Source organism: Haliotis rufescens, unplaced genomic scaffold, assembly GCF_023055435.1.
Source record: "Haliotis rufescens isolate VD_foot unplaced genomic scaffold, xgHalRufe1.0.p SCAF_3, whole genome shotgun sequence".
In the NCBI taxonomy this organism is placed as follows: domain Eukaryota; kingdom Metazoa; phylum Mollusca; class Gastropoda; order Lepetellida; family Haliotidae; genus Haliotis; species Haliotis rufescens.
Window position 1 is genome coordinate 552,109 of NW_025964001.1, and position 11,421 is coordinate 563,529.

Here is an 11,421-nt window from a genome sequence, read left to right on the forward strand (position 1 = left end):
ACAAGTTTGAGTGATCAGTGATCAAGGATATGAGTGATGATTGTTTCAATTAAAAGAAGTATAGTTGGTTTGGACTTGGAAATAAAGCAACAAAACCCTTTTCATATCCAATAGAAATCTCTGCATAAAGTAGAGTCGATTGAACAAATCCAACCCTATCATGAGCATCTGTTTATGAATCTCTATCAAATAGTAATGATACCAGGTGAACATATCCTGCCCCACCAGTGGCACCCATCACAAACACATGCAAAGGCAAGTCAACTGTTCACCTGAACAAAAACGAAGCTATAGAAGTGAATGGAGATATTGTACCCTGGATGGTTGGATGATGCATCAGAGGGTGCTAGTCACCATAATAGACCGGAGGTATCTGCCAATGTGCCTTATATCGGGGTGTTCATCAGTATTGACAAACACGTCACTGCAAGTAGTGTTGGTTGAGCAAAGGTCTATTTTTTTCCCTGAATCATGCTTTCACTTTGGGATGGCCATGGTAAGTCATAATTACCTTAATTTTCAATGGAGTTTGCTGTATTTTCAGTTTCTCTGCATTAGTTTATCATTTGTTGACTCGTGTTCTCAGTTGAATGTGCACATCTTTGAGAATGTAACGAACACATGCATGTGATAAATGTTACTTTTAGTTTGGTTTGAATTACTGCATTTTTTAGTTGTAGATGGTGATGTTTCTGTTTCTAAATTTAGCATTGTAGATAACATGTATTTGTGAAGTGGCTATGTCTGAACATAGTGTACAAGTTACATGATGTTGTATGGCTGTACAGTAACATTGAATCAGTGTCACTCTGCAGGCTCAGTTTTCGGCATGCAGCATTTGACTAGTTTCAGTTTAAGTTTAGTCTGTTGTTTGGCAGCATGTTTTTCTCAATCTGATTTCTACTGAAGCATGTTTTTAAAGTATCCTGAAAAACTTTGTTCATTAGATTTACTCCAGAAATTTGCATTATTGAATGATAAGATATGATCTTTTAATTAAGCACAATTCTAATTGTTTCTAGAGAAAATTAATTCTAAAGTAATCATATATAAATTGGATTAGAAAACTAATACTTAAATATTGATAATTCGTAAAAGAATCTCAGCTGATATGCTAAGATAACCAGTCTCTGGTTCCATGGTAGTATAACCATTATTATGGTTGCAGGAAGCGAGTCTGGAACTGACATGGATGAGACTGACTCCAAGATGGTGCGGTCGCCACGACGATGGTCCATGAGGAGTAGGAAGTCTTCAGCCTCTAAAACCAGTGCCCCAAACCCCAACATCTTCACCCCTCCTGGAAGCCCCAAGTCAAAGAATAAGAAGTGACATCCTTTAGATTCTGATCTTCCTTGTTGTAATCATCATATTGGATGTGGATCATAATTTTCCTTCTTGGGCATCTTTGAAAGGAAATTTTATTTATTTCTAACCATATATACTCTTCCAGTCAGTTGTGTTCATGATGTTCGCTGAAGCTCACACCTAGGTTGTAGAAATGTGGTCCTGTTCAATACCTTTGGATTGCATCACATTTCTTTACCTAAAATTACCTTTTCACAGACGTTTTACCTGGAAAAGGTGATATGCTAGATACCATCAACTTGGATATGTTAGAGTAAAGAATAATAGGGCAGTTCTCATCCTCAAGCAATAAATATTTGTTATGGATTTGAATAACAAATTGATTAGAAAGTCCCCAATAATGTCTGGAGTTTAGTGTAGTATTGTGTCACAGTTAGTATCAGGTATCTCAGGTGTTACTGTGCATTGTGTAGCTAGAGCAATATTTACTTTGTTTTGCATATCGCCTAAGATGGCTCCAAGTACCCAACAGCAGTAACCACAATTAAGGCATTACTCCAAGATGTTGACTGAAGCGTATAGTCACAGTGAATAAACGCATCAGTTACTTCTGTCAGTTACGGGAACATGTCGTTTCATTACCTGTGTCTGGTGGGTCGACAGACATGCAGTATATATCCTAAGCCACCTCTCAAAGCACAGCTACTTTTTCATTGTAACACTGTGTCAATACTTCAGGGCTGAATCCTTTTTGATCTGTTAAGATGAGGTCACTCAAAGTTGTTTTGTTTTTAAATTCTTTTAGATTCATTAGGAATAGTGATTAATTGTTATGTTGTGGAACATGCTAAAGATATGAAGCTATACATTAGAACATCATGTGTGATTGTTCTAGTTAGTTGGTTTAACTGTGAAAAGTGGTCTTATTTGACGACCAGTTTTTGTGCCAAAACAAATAGTATCATTTTAATTTCTGTATTGTTTTTTTTCAAATTTTTACACACTTGTTAAGCTTGGTCACATAGTCTACTTTGCCATTGATGACAGATAAAATCTAGACTATGTAGCACTAAATGAAATGTTTTAATCAAAAGACTTTTATTTTCTTATTTTAGGATATTGAATGTTTTAATTTATTAACACAAAATTATGATGTGTATTTGCCTGAGGGTGATTCTAATTTGACTGATCTGTGAACTTTATTTCATAAGGTTCTGTTCAGGCAGAAAGTGCTGAGATATCTGATCATCAGGGAAGGGTGACAATAAGATGTGCACTCTGTGAGTGTGTAGCCCCAGCAATGGGTTTCCTTACCTGACCAGAACTCTGTTGGCCATCATGACAGTCATCAATATGTGGTTTTAATCAGTCACTATAAGACAAAGAGTTCAGCTTTGGATGTAAGTAGCATAGTATGGAACAAGGTTTTGTATTAATTTAAGTTAATGTGTGTCCCTCGGTTGATGTTGAGTTCAAATACCAGATTTAGCCGCTGATGAAACTTGGTTTGTCAGCACCATGCACGTTCTGGTTGGGTTCCTTAAGTAGATGTAAAATTCATTTTTGACTTTCTTCACATGTGAAGCTGACAGCCATTGTACAAGTGACATAGCGACATCAAACGAGGGAAGAGTCAAGTCCAGTCTTGGATGTCATTGCCACGATGAGGATGCTTTAAGTTACTTATGTTGCTACTACTTTTCTCATGAGATGACAGATTTATTACATTTTTCAAGTGCTAGTCGACAACATGATTTATATACCATCATATCTTTCACATGTGCAATTATGCTCAGAGAATAAATATTGAACACATTTGATTACAAGTCAGTATGGAATAAGGTTCACATCTGCAGGGGTTTAATAGTGACATGATGTCATGTGTTGAATGCTGATATTTTCATGTTTTTTTAATCAATCTATGCAAATTGTAATTATGTTGTTGCTATGTATTTTTCTCAGCATTCATGTACATATGCACTTGTCATAAGACATCTATGTTATGTAGTGTTAGACTGGAGCTTTAATATATATACCACTCAATTTTGATTAAGGATTCCCAATGCTTCAATTTGGCATTTCAGTTTAGATGCTTCTAGAAGATCATCACACAGACAAATTACAGGAAAAATATAGGCATATCTTTAGTGAATATTTTTGCATGTACCTAAATGTATTTGCTTGATTATATTTATTTTACCAAATGATATAGGTCTTCTATACAGCAGGAAACAAGTGTATTTTGTAAATCTTTTTTGCATGATGAATGATGTCATATCTAGCCATAACAATGTATGTTTTATATGTTACAACAGTATTATGACAGAGATGTTATTTTTACCAAAACTGACATGAAGGATCCTTAAGACTTGTTAAGTGGTATAGGTGTATGGTGCAATGTTGCCCTCAGGTCCTACTCAGTATGGTGTATTGTTGCATGTTATGTAGAGACACTGACAAATCCGACTTGGCCAAACTAGTATTTCTTGGCTCAAAACTATTATCGCTTGTTGGTTTGGGTAGTGTATTGAGGTTGCTTTTTACCCGAGAACACTTGACTGACAGAACGGGATCTGGATCTAAGGCGTTGAAGATAATGAAGCAATGCAGTGGCAGATTGGTTTGGTATCTTGTATTATTGAATTTTGAATTATTGAATTTCTTTGGAAATATGTCATGAGGCAAATTAACAAGTGTTAACTGTTGATTTCCAAAAAATGTTTAAAATATGCATGTATATTTTTCAATGTAAGGTTTCACTTTTGAAAAATTTCAGCAGAGTCAATAAAAAATCAAAAAAGAAAAGATGAAAATATAGGGTTTTTCAATGTATCTATGAACACTGCTCATCTTCTATACATGGGTAGACAATTCTTAGTGACAAGTCACATTGGGATACCGGTATTCTTGTTATACACAATCCAATGCTATGTTTCAAGTACTGTAGAGGATTTCTATTATGAAGTTTAAAAAGTATTTAAAAGGAAGACCTCTACTTGTTTTTGAAAACTTTGGAAGAAATTAATTTGTATTTGTTGTCACCACATTTGTATCTATTGAGCCAGGTCCTTGTCAGTTGAGTGTTGAGACAGTAGACAGCTGGGGTTGAGGTATAACCTTGTGGCAGTGGAGGGATGTAGGCTTGCTGTAGATACAGCATGCACTAGACCACACTTCAGCTCAGTGTATGCACCCATTTGTTATGACATTTCTTAAAACAAGCCTTCAAAATTATAGAATAGAACATACAAAATATATACAATTTGATACTTACATATTTGGCTTCAGCTGAGGTTGACCAGTGTAAAAACTTCCTCACTTTGTTTAGTTCAGTGTCATAAGAACCCTCAGAGGTAGTGTAGTATTTTGTTACGTAAGCTGAGGGAAACGTTTTTTGATGATTAAGAAACTGCCTCATACTAGTTGACAAGTATTTGATGCAGCAGCCAACTAAGTCGGTCTTTACATCAGCATTATGAGAGAACAGATCCTTAAAAGACCATATCTGTTGTTGCCATCAGTTGTCTTCAAAACAAAACAATATTTTCTTTTAAGTATTTGTGAGCTATTATAAGAAATATGTGATTGTGGATGTTGATACAGAGAGGGGAGATTCTCTATAGAACAGCTGATGTGTGTTTGTGCGTGTTTCCACTGTGTTCAGTGATGTGTGTATACAGACCTTGACATTATTGACTATCTGCATATGTAATGTGTAATTCGATCAAAAGACACACTATGTGCTATGTATGTGTATTTCTTCTATGTCACGCAAGCATCATTTATTTGATTGATCAATATGCCATAAGACCTTGTGAACATTTAACTGGAACCCCTTGACCTTCACTAATCACAAGATGAAGGCCTAGGTGAGCTTTGGGACTCCATTCTCTATTTTAATTATGATTTAAATATCAAAATGAGATGTTTTTAAAGAATATACCTGGAGTTGGCATATTTTCTTGTGTATGTTACGCAGTTACAGGAACAAATGCTAGGGGCAGTCGAGAGTTTTTATTCTTACAAATAAAGATCTTTTGTCCACCATTAAGAAATAGTTACACAACACATAATAAAACAGCTCTTTCGTGGTAAGATAAATAAATTTGTAGTTTTCAGGAGTATCAATATTTCTTTGAGATATTAAGATGTTAAGGTTTACAAGTATTTGGTGGAGTATGTATTAAACTTAAAATAATTGTTGATGCATATTATATATTAACGAAAAGTGAATACTTTTTATCACCACATAGTTTAATTGAAGGACTGACTGGGGTACTTCTCTAGGCATTTGGTTACATGCTATTTCTGCTATTTGCATGCCACTGCTAGTGGTAATGTGTTTATCGTGGGGAAATATAATTGCTGTGTAATGCAATCTACCCTCCAGACAACTGTACTGTTGGGGGACAGGGCATGTTTTACACAAGGACATGCCATAGCAGACAGTAAAGCAAGGACTGTATACACACGTGAATGTTCTTGCTTTTGTTATGAAGGTAAACATTTTACTTTCCTCCTCGTTATAGGTGATCATTTGCATTATGTAATCCCATTACCTTACTGCGACCATTGTATCATAACCCTTTGTTATTTATTCAATCAAGATTTCTGAAGTGAAATATATTTGATGTACTGCAACAATTCATGTATGTTCAAGCTCATTTATTGCTCAGAATGATTATGAGTGTAACTGTTCACATGGCTGAGTGAATGCCTGAGAAGTAGCGTGTGTAGCCCTTGCATCTGTGTAGGCTAAACACCATACTTGCAGCACATATGTAATGCATTCTTTAACTTGGTGGTGTTAATAGTTGCAAACAAGTTCTAAATTTATCAAAAGTATTTCATTATTGTCATGTGTGGCCTGCATTATACCTCAATTTGAATTTGAACTCCTGTATGAAGAGAAGCCACACACTCAATGTCTACATAAACAGAAGTCACATATTGAATGCCTACATATACAATAGTCACACATTCAGTGCCTACATAAACAGAATCCACACATTCAATGCTTACATAAACAATAGTCACACTTTCAATGCCTACATAAACAATAGTCACACACACACACACAATGCCTAAATATACAGAGGCCACACACTCAATGCTTACATATACAATAGTCACACACTCAATGTCTACATAAACAATAGTCACACATTCACTGCCTACATATACAGAAGTGACACACGCAATGCCTACATATACATGTCACACACACAATGCCTACATATATGAGCTGTACACTCAATGCCTACAAATAATTTTATGAGCTGCACTTCCTAGTTTTTACAACAGGGAGGTGATTTTAGTGAAGCCTGCAGGAATCCTGCAGTTTGATGCTGTGTATATGTTCTGTCCATGTTGATATACCTCCAGTCTGTGTCTGTGGTTCAGATCAAGTGCTGATATTATACATGTTTTCTTTGTTTGTGTTACGTTGACCACATATCAATGTCCACTAGTGCAATATTCTCCCAGCAAAGAAGCAAATATGAATGTCTTGTATGATCAATATTAATCATGTGCTCCAGTGTTAAACTGATAAGAGATTTATTTATATGTCAATATGATAATACTATTGTAGTGATAAGAAATGTGAACATCACTCCATTTCAATTACATGTATACTCAATAGCACTAAGTATTTATTTGGATAATGAAGTAAATTATATAATTATGTATTTTTAACATCAAGCAATCGACAATGTTCAGAGTGAATTAACATAAGACCATATCACCATGTCTGATTGTTAACATGTGGAGTATTTGGCCATTTTGACTTGTATTGTTCAAGAATAAATGTTTTGTTTTTTACACAAACATTTTCCTGTTGATAATTTCTGCACTTTGAGTTGATTGCAAAATACTTGGATGCAAATAGTTAATATGGTGTGAGGGGACGAGTGGCCCCGTTGTCTGAGGTGTCACAAATCACAGTACCGAGTTGGCACTTTCGATGTGCCAGAATCCTATGACAATGGGTTCGAATCCCAGATTTTCCTCATTGTCCAAAGCAGCCACTAATCCAATTGATGTGATGATAAGTTATGACTTCCTCTCTGTTGGTTGTCAAGGGCAGCTAGTCAGTCTTAAAGGTAGAACATGCTTTATAGGTATGTGGTGGGGACCTGGGGTGGTACAGATGTGCTAGACACTGCACTTGATGGTGCAAAGTTGCATTCCTTAGCGATGCAAGGATCGGCTCATCAGTCGTTTGAACCCTACATTTTCCCCAAGTTATGATCCGTGATCTTTGCTCTATCATTGCTATACCTGTGATTCTGGACTTCACTAAAGAGACAAACAGGCACCGGCGTCATTAAACTGAAACACTATGTACTCACTCAAGGTATATATGTGCATATATCTGGTTTTGATATAACTAGGCCCTAGAAAGCTGACATTGTTTATGGGATGTCCAAGGGCTCTACGCTAGACATGCAACCCTTAGTCCAAGAAAGTCCAGGAAATTCCATTGTCATCTGTTCACCACATGCTTACTATATACTTTTATATAAATCATGCACTTGGGATTTCTACTTGGGATAAAGTCGGAACAACCACAGCCACACATGTCAAGTCAACAAATTTCTTAACACGTCATACATGCTGTGTGTATCCTCGATAAATATGTTTTCATAAAAAAAATACCATCAGAATCGACCAGGAAAAACAACACCGAATATATTAAGATGACCTCCGGACGAAATCGCGTGGGCTTGTTTAGTAAACAAGTATGGTACATGCGGGCGCATGAACAACGACACACAATCGACCAGGCTACACACACAACCCATTCGATCCTTATGTCTAAACTACTTCCGGAATCCGCATGCGGTGTAAAGGAAACAATTTATTTTACTGTTCACTGTTATCAGTTTGTTGTGCTTCCGTTATGTGTCGATTAGACGTGTACACTTTCATTTCATTGACGTCATGAACTCGCCTGTTTGAACAGCAGAGAATCTGGGTGACCGATTCCCGATACGACCTGAACAGGGCGAGGAGCAGAGGCAGTTTCAGGGCCATGTAGGCGTAGTTGATGAACAGGGCCGTGAGGCTGATGACACTGTCACCGTAGCTGGCGGCGGTGCGAGACTTGAGGACCATCTGGGTGACCACCACAGGGAGAAATGTCAGCATGTATATGATTCCTATAACGAGTATCGACATGGCGTGACGGATGTGCCTTGTGGTTCGGGAGTTGACATTCTGAAGGTCGCTGAACGTGCGAGCGAACTGAAAGATCTTCACGAAGCTGACAATAGCGACACCGAGAGGTATTACCAGAAGTGTTGTCAGATCTAATGCTATAATCCACCAGTCAGAAGCATTTTGGTCTGCTAAGAACATGTGGGGCAATGCTCGGGACTTGTTGAATGTGTCGGATGATAGGTCTAACAAAGACAGGGCTATGTTGATCATCCATGTCAGGAAAATCAAAACACAAACCCGTCTGATTGTAATATGCATCGCGTAGTCATGTGCCCGACAGATGGCGAAACAAAGGTTGCAGGCAATGGCAGCCAGCATCTGCATTGACTCGCTGTAAAAGATGAACGCGAACATCCTCATCCAACCCAGAGCAAGAAAAATAGTATGCCCTTGATAATGGAACGCATCAGCGCAGCTGTAGACCATGAACGTCACGCCGACACCAATATCTGCAAGTGCCTGGTTGCAGATCAACACTCCCGATATCTCCTTGATGCCCGACATCCTGTAGGTGATGAATATGATGATGACGTTGTTCAGAATGGTTAGGGTGTCAGCAAGGACACAGACGATAACGACAACGTAGGTGTTGATGCCATGTAGTTCCGGGTTTGTCGCGTTGGCTGACATAGTGGATGCGTTGAATCTCATTATTCTTATTATCACAGTTCAGGGAAAATATTGAACAGGTCTCGGAGACGTAATGTCCAATGTCCAATGGATCCGATGACAATGCATCCATATACCATATTCGTGCTATTATGGTCATGTCAAAACAAAAATGTTTCTAACAGTGCAGATGACAACTGATTCGTGTTGCCATGCCACACATTTACGAGTCCACACGAAGCCAACACATTGACTCCTAATGCATGTCGGACATCTGAAGCTACGATGTTGGTCTCATTCATTATATGGCTCCTTCCACGACCAGCCTATCTGCTCGGTAATCTGGGGCAACTAATGAAGAATGTGGCTTCATATGAATATTTCTTCGGTTATCTGTGTGAGCAGGTGCGTGTTCCCCATCAGTGCCCGTGTTTGTCTTGTAGTCGGATTTGCGGATTGTGCGGGAGCACCACGATCTGAGAACCCATTTACTCCACAAGTGCAATTTACTTAAATCATTCTGGCTTTCATGTCACAATAGACGCCTATCAACACTGGATGGGGTTTCTGATAACGGCCTCAAACCAAGCACTTGTAAATAACGAGTAGCAATTTTGTGCCCGTAATCTCTCTCAATATAAATACCACTGAAAATTTGTTACTACCAGTAATGCCTGACCACACTGCCTGCAATTAACCAGATGGAGGTATTCCCCACACGACCTGCATAATTGTCGGTGGCAGATATCTCCATGTCATGTCAACGTAACTCACACTGTGCACACAAAAGGTTCACGAAACTCTCTCTAATTGATAGAGACCGCCCCCGTGGTCTAATGGTAGAGCGACCGCCCGGAAAGTTGAAGGTCCGGAGTTCGATCCCCGGCCGTATCATACCAAAAAGACGTTAAAAGATGGTACTTGTTGTTACCCTGTCAGGGGCTAGAACAAGGTCTGGTCAGCTCGGAGTCAGTATACTGAGTGGGGTATTAATGTTAAAACTGCGGCATGGTATCTCAGTGGGCTAGCACTATGAAATCGGCATTAGTCAGACTAGTACAAGTTGACAAACGCACACACGCACACATGTATCTAAGAGGGCTGGCTCCATAAAATCGGCATAAGTCGGGACAAGTACAAGCAGCCGCGCACGCACACGCACACGCACACGCACACGCACACCGCTGCATGCACATCGATATATAAGTGCAATACTCTTGGACGCGACGTTAAACCCCATTTCACCTCACCTATAATTGGTAGGGCTTATATAAGATATTAATTTAAACATACATACACAATAAGTGTATTTGAGCAATTATAAATTAGAAAGTGCGCGATACAATTTCATAATTTAATTATATTAATTTTATTATCATCATTAGACTCTATTACTACATTTACTTTGTATAGGTGAGATGTCTACAGCAATGTGTCGCGGAACTTGGTCTTGTGGACACCGGAAATGGGCTTCACACTTTATACCCATGTTGGGAATCGAACCCGGGCCTTCAGCGTGACGAGCGAATGCTTATACCAATAGGCTAGCTCTGGACCTGTGGTGCGGCCACAGGTCACACATGAGGCGAAGTCAAGTAACGTTACCCACGGAGAGTAGGTGGATGGGTGACCGGGCAAGCCGGTCTTCTGAGTGTTTCTAGGTCTTCGATCCTGCCCATTACTGGACTACATGTGAATGTTACACGTGATATCTCCCTAAGAAAGCAACGGTGTTTGAAATATGCCTTTATTTCCGTAGCAGTTAATGGGTACCCGGTAGGATGAGATGTGAAGCGGCTGTAAACCTATCGCCCCATAGGACAACTTGGGTTGTATATACACATGTACTCCCCATGGAGCTGAGAATGAAATTCGAGTGCACATTGATCCATTGGCCAGTGTTACATTGTAACAGGAACATTTACTTGGTCACTGGGGGCGATCGGGTAGCCTAGTGGTTAGAGCGTTCGATCGTCACGTCGAAGACCCAGGTTCGATTCCCGACATGGGTACAATGTGTGAAGCCCATTTCTGGTGTCCCCCGCCGTGATATTGCTGGAATATTGCTAAAAGCGGCGTAAAACCATACTCACTCACTCACTACTTGGTCACTGGAGTGGCGCATATAATTGACATCATTACATCCTAAATCCAATTTTCCCGACTCTGCCGTTCACTCACTCACAACTTGAAAGACGCAACTCCAAGAAAATCAAGCATGATATTACAATCTGTCACCGACTCAATAATCGAAAACATTTGCTTTCGGAACATTTACTC

The 11,421-nt window shown here is 38.9% G+C and overlaps 1 protein-coding gene across 9 annotated transcripts in view; it reads left to right on the forward strand.

Annotated features, from left to right (window-relative positions):
- Positions 1-7,137, forward strand: part of LOC124140708 (ral GTPase-activating protein subunit alpha-1-like) — a 94,738-nt gene extending 87,601 nt beyond the window's left edge. For all 9 annotated transcript variants that reach the window (XM_046508403.2, XM_048403505.1, XM_046508406.2 and 6 more), the window contains one exon: positions 1,169-7,137. In XM_046508403.2, the coding sequence (XP_046364359.2) occupies positions 1,169-1,332 (164 nt within the window). In that variant the 3' untranslated portion in view covers positions 1,333-7,137. The remainder of the gene's footprint in view (positions 1-1,168) is intronic.
- The last annotated feature ends 4,284 nt before the right edge of the window (positions 7,138-11,421 follow it).